The sequence below is a fragment of the Lepidochelys kempii genome, chromosome 5 (assembly GCF_965140265.1).
Source record: "Lepidochelys kempii isolate rLepKem1 chromosome 5, rLepKem1.hap2, whole genome shotgun sequence".
Classification (NCBI taxonomy): Eukaryota; Metazoa; Chordata; order Testudines; family Cheloniidae; genus Lepidochelys; species Lepidochelys kempii.
This window is the reverse complement of record NC_133260.1, coordinates 78,892,648-78,911,073: the sequence shown is the minus strand read 5'-3', so window position 1 is coordinate 78,911,073 and position 18,426 is coordinate 78,892,648. Positions and strand designations below refer to the sequence as shown.

At 40.8% G+C, this 18,426-nt stretch overlaps 1 protein-coding gene across 3 annotated transcripts in view; it reads left to right on the top strand.

Moving 5' to 3' along the window:
• Positions 1-18,426, top strand: part of CEP120 (centrosomal protein 120) — a 74,723-nt gene that overhangs the window by 42,210 nt on the left and 14,087 nt on the right. For 2 of the 3 annotated variants that reach the window (XM_073344816.1, XM_073344815.1), the window contains 3 exons: positions 2,501-2,662; positions 11,098-11,220; positions 14,761-14,859. In XM_073344816.1, coding sequence (XP_073200917.1) covers positions 2,501-2,662; positions 11,098-11,220; positions 14,761-14,859 — 384 coding nt within the window. Of the gene's footprint in view, positions 1-2,500; positions 2,663-11,097; positions 11,221-14,760; positions 14,860-17,845; positions 17,892-18,426 lie in introns of all 3 variants that reach the window. The other variant, XM_073344817.1, reaches the window with a different exon arrangement.

Here is an 18,426-nt window from a genome sequence, read left to right as displayed (position 1 = left end):
CCTGGCCACTATGGATGTAGAAGCCCTCTACACCAACGTTTCACACAAAGATGGACTACAAGCTATCAGGAACAGTATCCCCGATAATGTCATAGCAAACGTGGCGGCTGACCTTTGTGACTTTGTCCTCACCCATAACTATTTCACATTTGGGGACAATGTATACCTTCAAACCAGCAGCACTGCTATGGGTACCCGCATGGCCCCACAGTATGCCAACATTTTTATGGCTGACTTAGAACAACACTGCCTTAGCTCTCGTCCCCTAACAGCCCTACTCTACTTGCGCTACATTGATGACATCTTCATCATCTGGACCCATGGAAAAGAAGCCCTTGTGGAATTCCAGCATGATTTCAACAATTTCCATCCCACCATCAACCTCAGTCTAGACCAGTCCACACAAGCGGTCCATTTCCTGGACACTACTGTGCTAATAAGCGATGGTCACAAACACCACCTTATACCGGAAACCTTCTGACCGCTATACTTACCTACATGCCTCCAGCTTCCATCCAGGACACATCACACGATCCATTGTCCACACCCAAGCTCTAAGATACAACCGCATTTGTGCCAATCCTTCAGATAGAGACAAACACCTCCAAGATCTATATCACGCATTCTTAAAACTACAATACCCACCTGCTGAAGTGAAGAAACAGATTGACAGAGCTAGAAGAATACCCAGAAGTCCCCTACTACAGGACAGGCCCAACAAAGAAAATAACAGAACACCACTAGCTGTCCCCTTCAGCCCCCAACTAAAACCAGCGCATCAAAGATTTACAGCCTATCCTGAAAAATGATCCCTCACTCTCACAGATCTTGGGAGACAGACCAGTCCTCGCTTACTGACAGCCCCCCAACCTGAAGCAAACACTCTCCAGCAACCACACAACAAGAACACTAACCCAGGAGCCTAGCCTTGCAACAAAGCAGGTTGCCAACTCTGTCCACATATTTATTCAAGTGACACCATCATAGGACCTAATCACATTAGCCACGCCATCAGGGGCTCGTTCACCTGCACACTTACCAATGTTGTATATGCCATCATGTGCCAGCAGTGCCCCTCTGCCATGTACATTGGCCAAACCGGACAGTCTCTGCACAAAAGAATAAATGGACACAAATCTGACATCAGGAATCAGAACATTCAAAAACCGGTAGGAGAACATTTCAACCTCTCTGGTCACTCAGTACAAGATTTAGCTTCAAAAACAGACTCCAACGAGAAACTGCTGAGCTTGAATTAATATACAAACTAGATACAATTAACTTGGGTTTGAAGAGACTGGGAGTGGCTGGGTCATTAGACATATTGAATCTATTTCCCTATGTTAAGTATCCTCGCACCTTCTTGTCAACTGTCTAACCGGGCCATCTTGATTATCACTACAAAAGTTTTTTTTCTCCTGCTGATAGTAACTCATCTTAATTAATTAGCCTCTTACAGTTTGTATGGCAACTTCCACCTTCTCTGTCTCTTTTTGTGTGTGTGTGTGTGTGTGTGTGTGTACAGACAAAATCTTCTTACTATATGTTCCATTCTATGCATCCGATGAAGTGAGCTGTAGCCCCCGAAAGCTTATGCTCTAATAAATGTGTTAGTCTCTAAGGTGCCACAAGTACTCCTGTTTTTTTTGCGGATACAGATTAACATGGCTGCTACTCTGAAACCTATGAAGCTGTTGTGTTCAACAGTATCTATGCAACATGGTTTTTTAAAAAAAGTCTTTAGCACATACATAATTTCAGAAAGGTTTTTTGAGAGAGTTTTATTCCGCCTGTAGCAACTTGGGGGGAGGGATAGCTAAGTGATTTGAGCATTGGCCTGCTAAACCCAGGGTTGGGAGTTCAGTTCTTGAGGGGGCCATTTAGGTATCTAAGGCAAAAATTGGGGATTGACCCTACTTTGAGCAGGGGGTTGGACTAGATGACCACCTGAGGTCATTTCTACCCCTGATACTCTGATACTGCTCTTCATACCTTTTTGGAAAATTCAAGTATCCAAGAAAGATCATATTCCATGTTTAGTTCTGGATGTGAAGATGGAGACCTGTTGAACTAAACATCTCAATTCCACCTTAAATCTCATCTCACTGTTATTGCTCCACCATAATAGGTTAGATGGGATAAACTCAGTTCTTCAGCTTATGATGGATTGAGGAAGTGCATTATCTGTGGACTATGCTTGGACAGTAAGATGTTGATATCTCTGGTCCATAACAGGCAGGTGAATTAGAGAAGAGTTAGATCTGTGGCCAGTATGTAGTAATGTGAAAGTCATTATTTAAAGTGGTGGATGATGAAAGTCCATATTGGAAATATGGAAATCAAGGAAGTGAAAGTAATACTTCATAGATATGAGCCATAAAGAGTGGATCCAAATGTAATGAGAATTTATTAAAACTAGTACTAACGGTTGTAATGAAGACTTCCAACTAAAGATCATAAACCTATCTATTGCTGCATTCAAAGATGTTTTAATTTTAAGCTCCAAAGAGTAAAGAGGGAGTTGCAAGCACAGCACGAACGAAACTTTCAAGAACTGCAGGATTCTCTGCGGCGAGTCAAAGAAGAATGTGCACATCAAGTTGAACTGGAGAGGTCAAAGATCAAACAGCTGGAAGAGGACAAGGTCCGCCTGCAACAGCATGTAAGTAAAGAAATTAAATTACCTTCCTTCCTGCTGTGTTGAATGGAAATAAATATACAAATAACATTAAAAAGTTGTATATTTAGACACAAGCACGTTCTGGCAACTTGGAAGTCAACACTTTGGTCCCAATCATTCAATGAGCTTGACTCAAGTATAGAGGTCCACCTATAAGAAGCTTATTGCAGGAGCAGGGCCTTTGTTTTATCATTTAGGTGTTTTAGCATTATGTGCTTTTTGAGGCTGAAAACCAAATTGAAATTATGAAGGTGTATTGTGTTTGGGAGTGATGCTGCTGAAGTGTAGTGTATATTTCCAAAATTTTGCTGAAGCAATTAGAATTTATTAATGACATCTCTAACTATCTTGACTGTTCACTTCATTTTACAGCCCAATTGTAAAGCAATGCTACTTCAGTGTTAAATATTTGAAAATGGAAAATAAAATTGAGAATACATTATTCTTTTCACTCAGCATAATTATCTTTCTATCATGTGAATAGGGTAGCAAACTTGTTGACTGTTCCGAAGATGTTGGTAACAGAAAAATAAAGCATGTTTTCTTTTTAATTTTAGTAGCATTATTCCTAACAGTTCATGTTTAGCCATTTTACAGCTCTCTCAATTATTATCACTGGAAATACACTGCAGAATATTGCTTAAATATTTTTCAGTGTGTTTAGCTCATTTGAATGTGTTTTTTTCTTTAGTGTTTTTCATTTCTTAACATTAGAGTTTATGCATTGGTAATCCCACAGTAGCACTAACTAATGAAGAGATCTCTCTGTATCTTGCTAGAGGAATCCTTTGTATAAGAAACAGCTGGATTTTTTACAATTTTGTCCTTTTCAGTATGTCTTTAATTTTCATTTAGCATTATCTTGGTTTTAAGATTTTTTTCATATGAAATTAATGTGAAAAGTAGTATCCACTGTATCAAGCTTTGGTGTAAATTTTCCATTGTGGTGTTGAAGAGATGTTGACAACCTAGAAATAGCCCAGCTGTTGAGTCAAATCGTTGACTTTTGATTACAGGTATGACATCTGTTGCATTCATATTTGATCATTTAAAAATTAAGCCCACATTCAAAACTCATTCTGTTGCATTCAGCCAGCATTTTAAATTATGGATATATCTCATGAGCATATGTTTCAATTTTCCCATAAATCATATTAACTATTTTTATTTAGACTATTTAAACTATTTTTGCAATATTCAGAGCATGAAATACTTTTGTACAGTTATGGGACCTGGTCATGCCACACCTCTGTTCATATCCTAAGTTAATATATTAGTTCACAATCAGAGGCCAAATCAAGCCATAGTTTGGGACACTGAGGGCCATATTCAGACATGATATGAGCAAGTTCAACTCCACTGATACCACATCTGAATCTGTCCGTTAGTGTACAAAGCTAAGATCTGATGATCCTTAAATTTAGCCCTAAAATTCATTAATATTAGTAAATATGAGTGTCACAGGATCTGCACAGGTTTCCTCCTTCTCTCCCCTGTGCTTAGGCTGGCAAAATAACGCCGCCTTCAGATGTTTCACCCTTGTGCTTTTATTTGCAGTGCCACAGTGTAGTCCCCTTTATCCCTCAACAGTTATCCCCTTTCTAATCGGTTCCAGGGTCTCCTGGCCTGTGAGGCTCCCTTTCTGTGGTGAGGAGGCAGAGCTGTAGCCTCCTGTCCCCTCCCAGGCTAGCCTCCCAACTGAGTTTTATTCAGGACTTTTATAGCCCTCCCAGTCTTCAGCCTAGCCGTTGCTGCTTAGCTCAGCCTATTGCAGTGAGCCAGCACTCATCAGGGCCCGCAGCTGGGCTCCCTGCTGACTGCTTTGAGCCACTGCGTCTGGCCCCTCTGCTGGAAAGCAGGGCTTAGCCAGCATTTTAGCAGGGTATTCAAGGGGTTTTACCCCTGCCCTGCCACAGTGATGAACCAGAAGACACAATAATTAGTAAAATATTAGTTGCCACTCTGAATGTCCCGTGTATTTTTTCCTCAGCAGAGTAGCATAGTGCTGACCACCTGCCATTGTCCTTATACCACATATATCATACCTATCAGTCCCCCTGAAATTCACAGTGGACAAGCTTATTGCATCCTGCTGGCACTCACGCACGTTTACACCAGCTGGATTCCTCTTCCACCCCACTTGCTGGATCTTGAAATTCTGGTTGTTACAGCAGTGTGTCCCCAAATTTGCTCAACCTAGTGCATTGCTTTCAAGTTGTGCTGGTGTAAATTTGCCTGGATACATTGATTGCTTGAGGACCAAGTGCTGTCTTGCCCCAGTGACACTGCCAGTGGCCTAGTGTTGGTATAAAGGAACATGCTACTCGGTTTCCTTCAGATAAGTATCACTGATTTTAGTAATTAAAGAAGGACACCCCAAGAAATGCTTCGCTACATTCAGGGTAGACCTTCTGTGCTTCCCAGATATTTTTATGGCTCTTCTAATAAATGTAACCTAAAGCATGAAAAACTAAGAAAGCTTTTGCCTTTTCTTTGCCTAATAGGATAGCTCAGTGGTTGGAGCATTGACCTGCTAAATCAAGGGTTGTGAGTTCAATCCTCAAGGGGGCCATTTGGGATCAGGGGGTAAAAATTGGGGATTGGTCCTGCTTTGAGCAGGGGGTTGGACTAGATGACCTCCTGAGGTCCCTTCCAACCCTGATATTCTGTGATAATGTTACAGCGAATAGGAGATGAGAGGTCTGGCCCATAGTGTCTTTGTTTAGTGCTAGCTAACTGAATCTGGACAGCTGTAACCCCATGCAGGATCTTCATATCCACTAGGGTGGGCTGCTTCATTTTTCTGACCTATTAAAAGGCCTTTCTTTGTGTCGTCATACATGTGCCCATTTAAGAGAGTTCAAATTCTTGATTTTTCATGCTTGAAGAATTCTTTCAAAATACCATTTTAAATGAGTGTCATGCAGTGTATTGTGGATGAAGGTGAGCCCAATCATTTTCAAGAATGGATATTTGGGTTGTCGTCTTTGAACTGTTCCATTTGAGACCTACTGAATAATGGAATCCTGTTTGACACCTAAGTATATTGTTTTGTAACACATGACAGAGTCTCGTTGACTGTTTGCACAGCATAGGCATCTATTCTGAGTTTGGTTACAAGAGATGTCCACAGTTCTCCTGGAAGTGGTTCTCAGGTCTTCAAAAACAAGCAAGGAATTAGACATTTGGTGCAAATGTTTTTAGCATTACAGGCATTTCCTCACAACCGAGCCAGTTAGTTGCCATGTGGATGGTCAACGTATATATGCCATATTTACAAAGGAATTAGTAGGAATAAAAACAGAGATGGTATGTTAGCTGTCTTACTCTTATGATGATGGGCGATCACTCGTTACTGAGTATGATGATCTTCCATGGGAATAGAACCGTAAGTTCTATTGCAGTAAGGGCAGATGTTTTCAGACTCAGCAGGAGGCTGTTGACCATGACTAGAAGCCAGTCTCTTCTTCCTTCTATGCCTTTTGTCCTTTTCAGCTTGTCAGCAAGCAAGTTCAAAATGCAGGGGACCATCATGTAGGACTTAACTCCATTTTAAGCGATCCTGGGCAAGTGTCAATATTACACTTTTTTAGGTTGTTCCATTGTCCACCCACATTATGGTACCCTTCTTTCAGCTGAGAGAACAGGACCTGTTTTGGGAGGCAATGGTCTGGCATTCGGACAACGTGACCAGTCCAGTGGAATTGCTGACGGATGATCATTGCCTTGATAGTGGGTCTTTGCCTCTTCTAGGACACTAATATTGATGCACCTGTCTTCCCATTTTATCTTCAGAATCTTACGAAGGCAGCATTGATGGTGCCTCTCAAGGACTTTCAAGTGGTGTCTGTAGGTTGTCCAAGTTTCAGACCCAAGTTGGGAGAATAATGGTTTGATAAACAAGCAGCTTGGTGTCTGTTTGAATGTCGTGATCTTCAAAAACCCTGTGCTGTAAACGAGAAAAAGCTACACTGGCACAGCTCAGGCAATGTTGAGTTTCTGCATCAATATCTGCCTTGGATGAAAGATGACTTCCAAGGTTGAGGAAATGATCAACATTCTCCAGTGCCACTCCATCGATTTTGATAGATAGGGCATCTGGTACCTCATTTGGAGAGGGCTGATAGAGCACGTTAGTCGTCTTGATATTAAAAGTGAGATCAAGACATGTGTAAGCATCGGCAAAACACATTCAAGATAGTTTGAAGATCTTAGAGTGGGCAAAGATTTTGTTGTCCTCAGCATTCTGAAGTTCGCCAATAGATGATGTAGAGATCTTACTCTTGGCGTTCAGCCTGCTAAGCCTGAACAGCTTTCCATCCATTCTGTAAATTATTTCAATGCCAGCTGTAAACTTCCCAGCAACTAGGTAAAGAATGACGGCGATCAAAACCGCAAACATGGTTGGAATGATGATACAGCCCTGTTTTACTCCTCTTTGTACTTTGAAAGTTTCACTCTGGGAGCCAGTACTGCTCCGGTCACTTTCATGTTATAAATACATCAGTGTCCTAAAATTGCTTCATCAGGACATCCAATCTTAGAGAGTCCAATCCAGAGGGCATGGTGATTCACTGAATCAAAGGCTTTAGTTAAATCAATAGAAGCCACGTACAGTGGTTGGTTTTGCTCCCAACACTTTTCTTGCAGCTGCCGTGCTGTGAAGATCATATCTACAGTTCCACGACATGGTCAGAAACCACTCTGTGACTCCGGTAAAATTTCTTCTGACAGGGCAGAAGGCGAGTTGCAAGGATCCGTGCCAGAACTTTGCCTGCAATGGCTAGGAGGGAGATACCACGATAATTTCCACAATCCGCTTTATCCCCTTTCTTGAAGAGGGTAACAATCAGAGCATCCCTTATTTCACTGGGTATCTCCAGATTTTAAGGATAAGCAGGTAAAGCTGCTGAATTAGCTCTGGTCCACCGTCTTCAAAGATTTCAGCAGGGATCCCATCTAGACCTGCTGACTTGTTGTTGTTCATCTGCTTTGTTGGCATTGTGTACCTCATACAAATTAGGAGGGTCTCGGAGCTCATCCCTCAATGGTCGTTGAGGGATTTGCTCAAGGATTTAATCTGAAACCATAGAATTACGGTTAAGGTGATCTTCAAAATGTTCTTTCCAGTGAGAATTGATGGCTTTGTTGTCCTTCAGAAGTGTGGTTCCATCCTTAGAGCAAAGAGGATTCATACCATGACAAATAGGCCCATAAACAGTCTTGGTGGCACTAAAAGAAACCGCATGTATTGTGGATATGTGAGAGATGTTGGAGTTCTTGCGCTTTCTCAGTCCACCATTTCTTCTTGAGTTCTCTGGTTTTAAGTTGGACTTCTGCCCTCATGTTGGCATGGGCTTCTCTCTTTATATTACAGTTTGTCATTCTGATAAGCACGAAATGCCATTCTCTTCTCATTAATGAGCTGCTCAATTTCAGCATCATTCTCATCAACCAGTTCTGATGATTTCTGGTTTGGTAGCCTATGGTTTCCTCACAGGCATTGATTATTACTGCTTTCAACTGGCTCCAGTGTTCCTCAATTTCTTCTGGAAACTCTGATGGGAGCTTTTCTTCTAAGACTGCTTGGAAGTGGTCACGCTTAATAGGGTCTTTCAAATCTTGAATCTTCAGCTTGCGCCTGACCTTCTTTTGCAGCCTCCATTTGGGAGCGATCTGAATTTTCATTGTGGATCGAATAAGGCAATGATCAGTCCAACAGTCATCAGCACTTGTCATTTCTCTTGTGGGAAGTACGTCACTATGGTCTTGGGCACAAACTATAACATAGTCGAGGAGATGCCAGTGCTTTGACCGTGGGTGCCTCCAAGATGTTTTGAACTTTTCTTTTTGACCGAAGAGAGTATTCGTAATAATTTCATGTTCAGCACACTTGGTCAGGAGCAGAATTCCATTTGAATTGCTTTTGCCAACTCCTTCTTTCCCGATTATTCCCTTCCACAGATCTGAGTCTCATCCCACACGTGCATTGAAATCCCCAAGAAGGATGATCTTGTCTTCTGTAGGAGTCTCCGATAAAATGGTTGCCAACTGAGAATAAAAATCTTCCTTTACATTCTTATCTGCATCCATTGTTGGTGTGTCTCAATCGGAGTGTCATAAACCATCCATTGATGCCAATTGGTACCTCAGAGACTTAATAGTAGAACAGATAGAGGATAATTGTGCAGTGGAGGTGAAACTGTTCTGTAATGTTACAACGGGGGCGAAGGGGGGAAAGATAGCTTAGTAGTTTGGCCTGCTAAAGCCAGGGTTGTGAGTTCAATCCTTGAGGGGGCCATTTAGGGATCGGGGGCAAAAATTGGAGATTGGTCCTGCTTTGAGCAGGGGATTGGACTAGATGACCTCCTGAGGTCCCTTCCAACGCTGGTATTCTATGATTCTGATTCAGTGAACGGCTGTGAATGTGGATGTCGGCTGCAGCAAATAGAGGATCTCCAATCATCACGGTGCCCATGCCACTGGTTTCAACTCCTCTGTGTGTCAAGGATAGTGTGGTGACTGTTGTGCACCAGTTTCCCCCCTTTAAAAGAAGTTCCACACAGGCATTTTCCGGGTTTTGGGAAAAACAACATTGCACAAGTCAAAAGTCTGGTGGCGATTGGCGAGTGGTAACAGGAACAGGACAGTGAAATCCAGAAGTTCCTAGTTACAGACAGACACACAGGCGGTGGGTGTGATACAGTCGTCTTGCTCGAGGATTGAAGCGGGTCGAACATCTCAGCAGCTGCACCCACGACTGAGCAGTCCTTTTTAGGATCCACTCTGCTCACCCCACATGGGGAGGGGGTTAAAAAAGTACCCTAAAAATAGTCTTGCATCTGTTTTTCCTGGCGGGATAGCCACATCCAGCAGGATAACCACCTCAATGGTCGAAAATGTAAGAAATTCTTCAACTTTGGAACTTGGAACATACGTACCCTGATAGACAACACAAACAGCAACTGACCAGAGCGACCTACAGCCATTATTGCTTGTGAATTGAGTCGGTTTAACATCGACTCAATTCATTAGCTGCTTTTCTGAAACTAGAAGAGCTAATGAAGGACAGGTGAGGGAGGGGAAAGGAGGATACACCTATTTCTGGAAGGGAAAATCTATAGTTGAACTCCGATTGCATGAGGTGGCCTTTGCTATAAAGAACTTTTACAGTACAAGTATGATGAATTGTTATCAAATGACGTAAATGAAAATGACTGGAAGCTAGCTGTCTCCTTGTAGGTGTGTGGTTTTGTTTTTTTGAAGCACTACTGTCTTCTTATAATATTTCTATACAAAACAATAGACAAAATTTTAAATGTTGGATACCAAAACGTGTTGAGCAAGTGGACCCACATAAATAGATGTATTAATGCAACAATTTCATGCTTTTAACCAAAATGAATAATTTCCCCAATATTTGGTCCTAAACTGCTAAGCTAAAAAGAGAACCCATGGAGAGAGTTATATTTACATGTTAAAAGTGAATCAAAATCTGACAGTTAGAAATGCTTCATTTCCATTAATGAAGTAAACTGTGTTTTTGAAGTAATCTAATTGAATAATTTTCTTAGTTCACTGACTGACTAACTTATATCATTACTTTATGTACTCCTATTCCCAGTAGGTAATTGAAACTCTTTTGCCAGGCATTTTTTTTTAACATTGCCACTCCGGTATTTTGAAAGTGCTAGTTACTTAAAGATATGACTTGCATAGTTCTTTTGATGGCGTGATATGGTCATACGTTGGTTAAAACAGCATCTTTGAAATTGTCCATTTTTATCTAGACAGCAAAAATCCTGTCTTCCTGCAACTCTGCAAGTATATTGTGAGGGCAAAGGTGCCTAACATTTCAGTCATTTGTCACTGAAGTCTTGCTGCTTCAGCCTTTTAAATCATTATTTGGCTAACCAAAATATTATTTATTTCCTCTTCCAGACATTCCTGGACAAGCTATACTGGTGAGGTTGAGTCAATAGTAAAAACTTCATATAGACAATACGAATATATTTGACTTAAAAAAAAAAAAGCCGCCATGAGTACAAACTTGATAAAACTGCACTGTTGGTTGTAATTCCATAGAATTACAAAGTTTCACTTGAAAAATTTGGTGAACAGCTATATTACATGGTAGTCTTTATATCAGAGGGAAATAGAACTTTCTTTCCTGTGTAACCAAAACTTTCCTTAAACATTATTTCTGTTATGCTCTCTGTATATCCCATAATCAAGAATTCATTATTTATGAATGTGAAGCTTTCAGTGTCTGTTTTATATCAGTTACTTGACTGAAATAAAATGTTAGGTCCAGAGGCTAATTTAGGTTCTGACACTCATTCCATCCCCTGTGAATGTGTCTTATTGTTAAATTAATGTATTCTAATGGATTTTATATCTGGGTGTTTTTAATGTAGTTTTATGAAGCAGAAAACAAGTATAAGATTTTGGAAAAGGAGTTCCAGCAGTACAAGGAACAGCAATGCAGCAAACCAGAAATCCGGTTACAATCAGAAATAAATCTGCTCACTTTAGAAAAGGTACCTTTAGACTTTACTGATCTTCCATAACTATGTTTTCATTATTGATGAAGATGAAAGAATAATCTGCTTCCAAGATGAAGTGGGTTAATCTCCATTTTTTTCTCTCTTCCAACAATTTCTTCAGCCACTAAATAAATATTTAGAACCTATTTGTAGGTGAAAATGATCTTGTGGAATAGTTTTATATAACTTTTTTGGACAGTTTTTGACTATTAGTCAACATTTGACAACAATTAACACATTTATATCCACTTCTAAGTACAGGGGAAACTAGAAACTTATATACCACTTGGAAAATGCTTATGTTTTAATGGCTACCACTGTAGTTAGAATTGGGGGACTCTGAAGAGCAAAACCTGGGGAGAAAAAGAATTGAGGGTTTTGAATTTCCTAGCTTTTTTTAAGGTAAGTTTAAGATGGACATTCCACTATTACTTTTTAAAGAGTGCTCCAGAAAGAAGTCCCTTTGTTTGTTTACAGAACAGAAACCACATTTGTATTAGCAATGAAAACTACCCCATTCAACTCCTTCAATGAGTTTCAACACTAGATAGAATGGCACCAAAACTAGGAGTGAGAGGGTAGTTTAGTCTGTGTTTGTTTGGTTCTTTGCATTCTTGCTTGACTACCAGTGAGAGTGTTCATTTCCCATCTGGACACTTGTTTACAGAGATTTTAACTGAAGCCATCAACTTACTTTAAATGGGTCACTGAACAGCGGTCATGTAGTGACTACTTTATTTTACTACTGACTTGAGCTGGTTTCTAAGAAGCAGTGACCATATCCTTGCTAATCCACTGAACCATCCAGCCCCAGATATTCTGCTATCAACTCATGGCAGAGGGGCATGTACATTGGCCAAACCGGACAGTCTCTACGCAAAAGAATAAATGGACACAAATCTGACATCAGGAATCAGAACATTCAAAAACTGGTAGGAGAACATTTCAACCTCTCTGGCCACTCAGTAAAAGATTTAAGGGTGGCAATTTTGCAATAGAAAAGCTTAAAAACAGACTCCAACAAGAAACTGCTGAGCTTGAATTAATATGCAAACTAGATGCCATTAACGTGGGTTTGAATAGAGACTGGGAGTGGCTGGGTCATTACACATATTGAATCTATTTCCCTATGTTAAGTATCCACACACCTTCTTGTCAACTGTCTAACCGGGCCATCTTGATTATCACTGCAAAAGTTTTTCTTCTGCTGATAAGAGCTCATCTTAATTAGCCTCTTACAGTTTGCATGGAAACTTCCACCTTCTCTGTTTGTGTATATAGATATATCTTACTATATGTTCCATTCTATGCATCCAATGAAGTGAGCTGTAGCCCACAAAAGCTTGTGCTCTAATAAATGTGTTAGTCTCTAAGGTGCCACAAGTACTCCTGTTCTTTTTGCGGATACAGACTAACACGGCTGCTACTCTGAAACCTTTAATACTTCTGTATATCATGATAAACTTCTGTGATAATGTAGATGATTCATAATTCTAAAGCAGTGGCATTTCACATTTACCTTTCATTTTCTTTGTTTTGAGTTGTATTCCATGCCTAGAATAGGAATAGTCAGGAAAAAGATTGAACTATTTTATATTTGAACCATGTCTTATCACAGATTGTAGAGAGCACTCCTTCCTGGCCACCCACTAGGACTTCTCTGAGGGGAATCCAGACCTCTACTGCTATGGATCCCTGGGGTGTTTCAAGCTCCTGGAGCCTGAACACAGTGCAGCACTGCCGCAATCTTGAGGTTCTTATGCACGTTCTCAAGGTTCAGACCTTCTGTCTGACACCTCCCTCTGAGTGTTGGAATCTTCTGTCCAAGCGCCAAGCCCCTTTGCATTCAGCACTGGCCCCAGACTTCCTAGTACTTAAACACAACCCCTCCCAGGACTCCACCCCAACAGATGTGAAGCTGCTGGCTTACAGTTTAACTCTGTCAGGGCATGCAGTAGTTGTGAAGCTGTCAACACACATACCCATTGCCTCATCTTACGTCTTTATGCTCTTTTTACTTAGCAGATAAAGCACAGGAGAGTACAGCTCATACAAAACAATAAAAAAAATTTAAACACAGTGTCCCTCACTAGCACACTATTCTCTTGGGAGTCTTTGGGGGATCCATCTGTGTTCTGTCAGGCAAGCAGACTGGCAAGGGCCTCCTCCCCTGCCCCCGCCCCCCGCTCCCCTTGCCTATTCTGACCCAGCACCAGCCTTCCTCATCTTAATCTGGTGCAAAAAGGCTTTCTCTCCAGTTCCACCAGCAGAGTCCCTTTATGGGTTGCTGATGGTGTTTATCTGCTTCTTTTAGTTCTCCAGGCAACTTTGCATTTCTCTCAAACACCACCGACATCTCCCTTTTCAGAGAAGAAGAGGACATATCTCTCTCAGCTAGAGTTAACCCATTGTTCCAAGATGTTTTACGTTGAACAGATGATTGGGTGCGCATTACTCACGATTGGTTCTGGCCTAGCAGAGAGATTACACAACTGTGCTAACCCATGGTGGAATCACATACGTAGGCTTTCCATGACCCAATAATTATGATACAGTTTTACGAAATCATCCACAATTCAGAAATGATAAACTCAGCCATTCTGTTTGTATCACAGCTTGTCAGATAAGACGAGAATTGAAGAATTTATATTGAAACATGGACAGATTTTCCATTATCACTTAATAAAACTCCAAACTCTGTATTGGCCACAATAATTAACTTGGTTCTTAATTTGAGACATTGAGACAGTGCATTCCTGAAAATTAGCCAAGCTGGCTTTAATGCAGGTAAAACAGATTGCTTAGTGCATGTAAAAATAAATATTTTTGATATATGACCACTGGTGCCTAGTTGCCTTCATATATTTTAAATATAGCCTGAGAAAGTATTGCCTATAATTGTAGTTCCCTCTTACCATGTTTTACCATTCTAATGTAATCTTCAAATGTTTGTTCAGTTGGTTTTATATCTTTATCAATGGTAAGTTAAGCAACAAAATATCTTGCAGCGTTCTAGAGCAAATTTGCCTGTGTATAGAGGACAACCATGAAACCTAGGCCATCTTTGAAGATTTTCTCCCTCTCCCCCAATCAAAGGTCCAAATTCTGCCCTCTGAGACACATATTTGCTTTAGTAAGAGCTGCCTAGACCTCTAGAGGCAGGACTTGGCCCTAAGAGTTTAGAGTGCCCCTTAAACTGGAATGCTAACGATTAGAGCTGCTTATAGAACAACAACATGTGTTTTTCACCGCTTAGAGGCTCTTTAAAAAAGTTTACATTAGCTGTCTTGGGGCTAAGACTAATCTAGTTCCTTTTTGTATAGACTGCTAGACAATAAAAATAAGGCTATATTTTAAACAAGAAAATGTTCATGTGCCATAATATTTACATTAAATTACATAACAGCTTCAGATGATGTTGTATGTTATACTGCATAAGCACTTTTCTTAAACGGACACTGTGTATATATAATCTTTCAATGATTGTTACCACCAGTATTGTGTTTCAGCTGATATGATTTTAATCACCATCAGGTTGAACTTGAAAGAAAGTTGGAATCAGCTACCAAATCAAAGCTGCACTACAAGCAACAGTGGGCCAGGGCTTTGAAAGAACTTGCAAGACTAAAACAGGTATGTAAATAGGATAGAGCACATGCACAATAAGGATGTAATAGTCTTTCTTTTTGTTCCTATGATCAAGTCTGTTAATATTATGGGCTAGTCATGCCTTCTATTGTTGCTATTGATTTCTATTATAACTGCCAGTATACATTTAAAATGGTCAAAACTTTCCTAAACAGTCAGCTTTGGGCTGGAATTTTTTGCAACTGGGCTTTGTCTGATAGTGACTTTTGGCAAAATCTCTTATCTATTTTTTAGTTTGGAAAAATATCTATTTCCCAAAGTTAAAAAAAATTCTGGCTACACTTATTTTTAAAACAACAAGGATACAGAACAACTGGCTAAAGCTTGAAACTTAAACTTGGACATAATTCTCATTATAGACCAGGGCCTTTGCTTGGATTGGAACTGGGGTGATTTAAAAAAAGGTCACTTCTGGGGATGCTCAGTAAGCATCTGCTAGAAAAAGTCAAAAAATAAGTTAGTGGTTTATCTTGGCCATGGTGCACATCCTGTTGTTTTATATTTTATGCCAGAAACTTCAATATTTAACATTTAACCATATTCAACACTGAACCAGAAAAACAAGAATGAAAAATGCTGTGCATGAACAATGCAGGTGAGTTAAAGTCGCTGTTAGAATCTAAACTGGCATTTCTTCTCTTTTACACCCTAACTTTAATTGTGCAACCTTAACGTTGCATTCAGGACTACTTGAAGAAAATCTAGCATATCCTATGCAAAGTCATTCAATAGTGAGAAATAGGGAGAAACAGCGCATTCATTCTGAACCTGCGCCATCGCCACTAGCTGCAAAATCAAAAGAATTACTCAGAAAACTTCTCTGCTGCCCAACCTCTTATGGAATTTGCCCCAAATTCCTTTATAATGTCAAATGGAAGGATAGAGGTATAAATCATGTGTCCAGAAGTACCATGTCGTTGGGAAGTAGACTTTTGTAATCGTGGATGGAGATTTCCTGCTAAACAGGAAGTGGCTACCTACAACATATCTTAGCTAGAATTCTATTTCAGTTGAATATCTTATTTTCCAGGTGTCTCAGGTTATGATGGCATAGCACTGTCAGTATAAAGTTTGTACAGCATATCCTGTAGCACTGGAACATGAGCAATAAACACATTTGCATTTTAATCTGTTCCTGGTGGGGATGAGGCACCCGGGTGTCTGAGGATCCACTGTAGATTCATGTTTGGCAGTATTAACTGAATTAAACCTGTTGCATTAGTCTCTGGTTTTAGTGTCTTAATTTTCTGTGTTTTCCAAGAGAAAAGTGACTGAGGGTAAAAACTGCTTGTATGTTTAAATACTTTTTTAAAAACTTTAATCTTACAAAGTCTACATCCTGACTGTGATTTCTTGAGGAAAGGGTACGGGTAAGTGCCCATCTTTGCTGCTGTTGGTTAAGAGACAAGTTTGTTTTTGTTTATTTTGTTTTTTGCAAAACTGACTTAGGCATCAGGCATCAGTACGTCAGTTTATACTATGATAGCAATATGGTCATAAAGTATACTTAGGCCCACATTTTTAAAGGTATCTAGGAGCCTAAATTTCATTTGCAGAAGGGATTTAGGCACTTCAGAGCCAAAAATCCCACTGTCAACAGTATTTTGGCTCCTAAATGACAATCGCCTTTACAAAATGAAATTAATGCTCCTAAATCAGTTAGGTATTTCAGTGCAGTGTACTGCAACACCTATATACCTTTAAAAATCTGGGTCTTAGCTTTTAAAAAATGATAGAATTTGTAGAATATTGCAGAATACAGCAAACTTAGAGAGATCTGGAAATCATAGAATATCAGGGTTGGAAGGGACCCCAGAAGGTCATCTAGTCCAACCCCCTGAAGGTTACAGGTTACACAATTTTTTCCTGTCTCTGAATTTTCCCATCTGTGATGCCAATAAAGGATTTTTGGTTGGTTTGTTTTTGTGGATTTTTCTGTGTGTATGTCAGTGAGGCATTTAAAATCTCTCTGAGGCCAGCATGTAGCAGCAGTTCCTTCATCCTCAGTGTAGCGAGGCGATGACTCACCAGTGTGGAGCCTCCTGCTGGTCATCTCGGGAATTAGCTCTTTCCAGCCTTTGGAGCGCCCTCTGTAGGCCGGTGTCTTGCCTGCCGCTGGACCTGTGACACTCCTGGACCCCAGTGCCCATTTTCCTCAGGGTTCTGCCCCCAGCAGTAACCCACTTACTCTGGGTCTCCCGTTCCACGGGAACCCCCAACCCTCTAAACCCACCTTGCCTCAGTGGCTATGGCCAGTCATCATCTAGATCCCGCTCACTGCGGAAGACTGCAGTGTAATAGCCACTCATCATTGGCAAGGGGTTAGGACCAGCTGCCTCTGCCTATTCCCAGGCTGCCCTTCTACAGCCCTCATACTTTTGATAGGCCTTCAGCCTGGGGAGTTATCAGGCTGGAGCTCCCCAGCTCCTCTTGCCTTTCTCCAGCACTACTCTACCTCAGGTACCCTTCTCTCTCCAGAGCTACAGAGAGACTCCTGGCTTACAGCCCTTTTATAAGGGCCAGCTGGGTCCTGACTGAGCTGGCCACACCTGTGGTCAGCTATTCCCTCAGCTGCTTTCACTCCTTTTTCCAGCCACAGCCCTCTCCAGGGCTGCTTTGAGTTGGCTCCCCAGGGCAGCCCTCTCCCAGGGCTGTTTTAACCCCTTCACAGCCAGAGCAGGGTGACTACCCCACTACACTCAGTAATGCATATACATGCCAGTATATTATTTTTTCCTTTACCTACTGCCTTCTATAAATATGGTATGATTTGTGCTTGCAATAATTTAAGATTCTGTAAGCACTTCCGTTCGGTATGGTCAAACACACTAGGAAAAGCAAGAATTTTACCAATCCGTAGATTGAAACAAAGCCTAACACATTTAAAGATTGAGGGGACAGACAAGGGAATTCATGTTTTCATACTCCATCTTCACCCCTGTTTCCCATCTTTTTTTTTGCTTTATGGAAGGGCTACTTTTCAAGGAGAGGCGCTTCTAATTCACTCAAGCATTCGGGTAAGTGAGCACCTCAGCTCCCTGAATCCAAATCTGATTCAGCAGGACCCAATAACTCTTTGGATTATGTTCCCCTGCTTTTCCATTTCAAGGTTTTAAAGTGTGTGCTCCAGGTTGCAGCATAAAAACTGCCTTCACAGTATTTCTGTAAGATTTGCAGTGGAATGAAAGGAGCTCTAACCCAGTTATGAGGAAAAGCAAGAATGCAGGGCTAATTCACTCTTTCCTGCAAGACTAAAGATCTCTCTGGTGCATTTCTGGTGCATAAAGGGGTAACTTAGCAGGATCTAGCGGAGACATTACTGAAGAATAGGCCAACCAGTTGCTCTTAGAAAATTACGTCTGTGGATGGGAAAGGAAAGTCTACGGGACTGGGGAGGAGGAGCGAGCTATCTGGATATGTGCTCAAAAGGAAACCCTGTTTCTGGATAAGCAGGATGCTGCTACTTCTCTATCTCTCCTTTCCCCCATGAAGAAAAAACACAATCTAATGGATAATTGAAGCTTCAGGGAGAATCACATGGTCTTGTTGGGA